At 35.7% G+C, this 5,204-nt stretch overlaps 1 protein-coding gene across 2 annotated transcripts in view; it reads left to right on the forward strand.

The window, feature by feature from the left end:
- The first annotated feature begins 327 nt into the window (after positions 1 to 327).
- Positions 328 to 5,204, forward strand: part of LOC104546811 (ephrin type-B receptor 5) — a 45,118-nt gene continuing 40,241 nt past the window's right edge. For both annotated transcript variants that reach the window (XM_010192297.1, XM_010192298.1), the window contains exon 1: positions 328 to 502. In XM_010192297.1, coding sequence (XP_010190599.1) covers positions 409 to 502 — 94 coding nt within the window. In that variant the 5' untranslated portion in view covers positions 328 to 408. The remainder of the gene's footprint in view (positions 503 to 5,204) is intronic.

The raw sequence follows: 5,204 nt of genomic DNA on the forward strand, positions 1-5,204 counted from the left end.
TAAGAATACAAGACTATATTATATACAAATCAGCATTCATCTGGGAGCCTCACTCTCTCTGATGGCATGACTATCTCAAAATCTATGTGTACTGTCAGTGTACAAAACAAGTGGGTCTGAAGTCTTGAGAGGTGGGAGGTGTGGGTATACGGTAAATACTGAGTCTGTGCTATTCTTTTTCACCTGTGTCTCGGAAGTAGTAAATGATGAAGTGGGTGTATAAAAACTGCCAGTTCTCTATTATTATGACCTGATTTCCACCTTCTCTTTTGTTCTTAACCAGTATTTCTGTGTGAAGGCCTCTGTGCTTTGATTCAAGAAGATATTAAAACACTTCAAGGAATCCCTGACCATTTCAAGGGAGTGGGGTGTGTTTTTTGGAGATGGTGGTATCTACAGAGAATCTTCATGGATTCTAATGCTGGCATCAGTGCAAGAAGAGTGGCGGGAATGTGTTGGCTCTGGACGGTCTGCTTCTTTCATCTAGTCACCTCACTAGAAGGTAAGAACAGATTTTATATAATGCATCAACTTAACACAGTTTTCTCTAGAGAAGAAAAAAGAAAAAAGCATGCCTTCCAGTATGTTTGTCCTCATCCAGATGAGCTTTGAGCACATGTCTTTCTGTGTGACAGTTGATCACTATCTCATGAGATGGAAAAATATATTGTTATTGTTTCTAGTGAGACATGTGAACCCTCTTATGAAGGACCATTAATGAACATTTCTACTAGCTATCTCAGAAGTTACAGTCTCAAATAATATTTTTTTGCTCCAGGAATAAGCTCCTTGTTTATGCTTTGCATGTGCGTGTTTCTTGTGTTCCTGTTCTTGCACTATGTTTGTTTTGTGAAACAATTTCTCGACATTTATGCTGTTCTGCAAGGCAGCATCAAGTGAGCTGAAATCAGGACTTTTGTCTCTGCCATCTGAATAACTTGCCTCATATAATAGACATGGAGAAAATGTTTTGCATTAATAAGAAGAGGCAGTTTGTGTTGAGCTAGCAGAGGAGAGAAGGGAGAGAGCAGTGACGACAGGATAGAGAAAAGGTGAGCAGGGGAAAAGAGAGGCCGAGAAAACGTGAGAAGGAAGAACAGATTATAAGGAGGGAGGGTGATGAGAGCAAGAGATAAGATGAGAGCTATGGGAGAGAATTAGAGAAAAGCAGAGGTATTGTAAATAGTCCTCTTGTTCATTCCAAGAAATATCCTTGCAGCTACATGTGCTCAATGAACTGCACTGCTCTGTGGTGAATGTTAATCTCTTGCATATGTGCGGAGAGGAGTTAGAGATGGAATCAAAGGGGGACAAGGAAGAAAAAATGTAGAGGAAGGGAAAGAAGAATGGTGTGAGCTCTAAGAAAAAGAGGATGGAGATTGGGAAGAAAAAGATATTGTTTTTTTTCCTTATTAGTAATGAAGAGGAACACTTGTTAAAGCATCCCTTCTCTTAATAGGAGGGGAATGAAGTGGGAGAGAAAGTTCAGAGGGGAAATAATTAATGTAAGATTGTAATACAAAATCTCTGCAACTCTGTTAATTTCTGCTTTAAAAATTATTTTACAAAGTACTATGTTATTCCTTAGGGTAACTGATAGAGGAACTGAGATAGAAAAGGGAGACAAAAATGTCCATTCTCTGCAACTATGAAGTAACTTAGTGATGCCTGTAGGAACTGACATTTTTTTAATTCAGTCATCACTCCTGTAAGTTTGTAGAGAGAAAATAATTTAGAAAACACTGTGTGATACAATTTCACAGATTACACAGTTGAATTGCCTGGATTAAAATAGGACAGTAAAATTCTGCATATGGAGATGAAACAGTAAAGGTGCCCATGAGCTGGCTTTCAACTCTCAACTCAGAGTCAGGGGAGCCCTATGCGTTAGGGGAAGGAAAGTCTGATGATAACAATGTAGAAAACTTTTCTTTACTACAGTTATCCATAAAGAAGAAAAAAGGCCCACGGCCATTTTATTGACTCATTATTATATCTAGTAGAAATCCAAACTTCAGGTTTCAGATTTAAGTTGAAAAATATAGGAAATATACAATTTGGTCTTTAGTTTTTGTGAGGTTTTATAGATATTTTAGATGGTATCTATAATACATCTCGCCTCTAACTGAAGAGGATTGACTGAGTGGGAAAATCAATCAAGATAATGTTTCTTCCAAGTGTTTCTCAGGCATTTAAATCAGATTTAAACAGTCTGAATGTAAATCACTTTTTGTTTCAAACCAAGGTTTGTGTGAAATTTTCTAACAGGGGAAAAACAATATTGATAAAACCATAATGTAAATGGTTAAGAAAAGAAGGAGAAGCTGTAGAGAGAGGAAGAAAAGTAGCCAAAGTATTCAAACCATCTTTCTGTGCGTCACGAAGAAAGAAAATGCTTCTTATACATCATACTTTACAGAATGCTTTCCAGATATAAGGAAGGCAGTACTCTCTTACAGGGCCTACTGGGACTTTAAACCCCTTCATGACTCAGAAGTAAAGACGTTCTTGTAAGCTATTGAAAATGTTTTTGTTGATGGTGTTTTTAATGTATAAAAAAGAATCATTAGACTGAACTTATTTGATACAGATCTAGTATTTGGACACACTGATTTCACTAGGAATGAGCATGTCTATACAAAGTTTTCCAGACACATGTTTTAGGCTAGGAAAAAACCTGCATGGGAAGCAGAAGGAATACTGTTTTGGAAACAGAAGACATTTATAACCTTACTATTTCAGCTTTATAAAAGGAACAAGATTGCACAGAAGTTTTTTTTTAAGATGGCATTTTCCAATGCTTATGGCTCTGCAAGTCTTTCTGAGGTTTTAGTTTGGAAAACGTTTTTGAGCTACATGCTGGATGAAAAAATAGATTTTTTTTTCCTTTTTCACAAAAATATTTAAAAAACACACAGAAATTTTACTTCTGTATTTATATATGTACGTAATTACTGTCTACAGTTCATCATTTAATATTTTTGTAGGTTAACCTTTCTGATTGTAGAAGTGAAGCATAGAATTTAATAATGCTAATAATAATGGGCTACAGTCAAAATAGCTGAGAGCATGTGATAACTTGCTAATGAAAAAGCTCTTACTAGGGCACAGAATTGAATTTTCTATGGAATATTGATTTTGGTTTGACGGAGTTATAAATGTTTACAGCTGTAAACATAAGTGGAGTTCATTTTGCAAAACTCATTAAATATCTTCCAAAGGAATACTGTGTTCTGCGTGTGACTGACTGTATTTATTTTACAACTACCTCTCCAGCCTGCAGAATGGCTGGACAGCCTTTCTAAAAATCTTCTAGAAGTTCAACATATAGGGAGGGTAATTCTTCTGCTTTGGTAGAAACTCCGTGCATTAGAAGTGTCTCCTTGGCAAAAAAGAATATGCTGAAAAAAGGTTGTGGGGTCAGATGTTCTTATTGCATTTTTTTTCTCTATCTTTTCTATTAACTGGTTGTCATCTTGGGTTATTGAAAATAATGTACTGATTATTCAAATTGACTTGACTTTGAAGTGGAGGAAAACTATACTTTCCTCAAAGGTAATCTTCATAGTAAAAAATGCCATTGCCTTTTGATTTATTATACACAAAGAAATGGATGTTATTTTACTTCAGGGGAGGAATAAAAAGTAAAATTAACTTTTTACTTCAGTTGTTTGTGATTCACAGGTGTTATTAAAATCTGAGCAAAGATTTTCTGTTAAGTTCTTCCCAGATCTTTCCTGACACTTCCCTGTGTGCCAAAATTTTTGCCCATGCTTGGAAAGCCCAGGGCAGAGGAATCTCCTGTTCTAGACATTCGGAAGGTGGATGGGGCTGAGCTTAATGTGCAGCTTTTTTGTAAGTGGAGAGGTGTCTGGGTTATCCCACTGGTCAGCCTCAGCAGCTCCACTTGATATCTTGTCTCCTTGAGTTGATTACTCTGTAGTCCTTGTGCTGGGACATCCCCATTACCAGGTATGTTCCATAGGCCTGTGTTGAAACAGTTCATAAGCCGCATGCTAGCTCTTCCTGCTTGGAGGTCAGTTGGACAGTAGTAGAGGCTGTTCATGCTGCAACTAATACTGTTTATATTCAAAGCTAATTAAAGCTTCAAAGAAATGTAACAATGTTCTTGTAATGTACGGTACCTGGGACTTTCAGTATATGATTAAGTGAAACCTTGGAAGACCCAAGCTCAATTTTTAATGTTTACAAAACCAAAAATAAGCAGAAAAACACAGATAAATGTTTAAAATCACACTGTACTGTCATCAAAAGTAGGCAGTTTGATGGCAGTGGCAGTTGGATAAGTTCTAGACTCTATGGTGGATGTTTACAGAATGAATCTCTTATGCTACAGAAGAATACATATCGTATCGTATTACTAGAAAAACTGTAGGTGATTATTTAATTTGCTGTCATATGCAAAGCTGAAACTAAGCATATAATGTCTTTTTTTTTAATTTCCTAATATCTGCATTTCCACACACCAGCAGAGGAATTGTGCAACATGTGTATCGTGGCAGGTTCCCTAGAGCTTTAGCATAAGATTAGGAGAGTTAAAGAGAAAAATACACAGTCTTTATAAAGCTTAAAAGCTGTGCTATCTTGCAGATAGCTGTGTATTTCCATATCCTAGACCATTTGGCTGTCATTTCTGTCTTTTCAAATGGTACTTAACTTCTGATTGGGGCGTGGGAACTCCTCCATGCAGATGACAACATCAATGTTTTGATAGTGTCAGCATTTTGATCTGACATAGAAAGTAGTTTAAAATATTATAATTCATGAAACTCACAAAATACATATCTGATTGGCTCTGAATATCTTTTTTTATTAATTACATACGAGTACAGAAATAATACAGGAACATTCATTGCAGGAAGGACTTCACAATATAGATTTATCCAAGAAAAAAATCAAACTGATTTGTCTTATATAGGTTGCTTTTATATATATTCTGTTATATTATGGGGCATATTTTACAACTCTAGCTTGTTTTTTCATGATAAGTCATAGCTGAATTGTAAAAAAGACTTTTTTTGTTAAAAAACAGCAGCAGTCTTTGTATTGAGTAGTTATGAAGAAGTGGATTTTTTTGCTATTTTTGTTTGGTTTTTTTACTTGTTTCATCATCTCAGTGTTGAAAAATAAAATCCTTGTTACGGTTGCATATGTTACTAGCCAGTGTTATATTATTTACTTCA

This window comes from Mesitornis unicolor, unplaced genomic scaffold (genome assembly GCF_000695765.1).
Source record: "Mesitornis unicolor isolate BGI_N332 unplaced genomic scaffold, ASM69576v1 scaffold7959, whole genome shotgun sequence".
Taxonomy (NCBI): Eukaryota; Metazoa; Chordata; class Aves; order Mesitornithiformes; family Mesitornithidae; genus Mesitornis; species Mesitornis unicolor.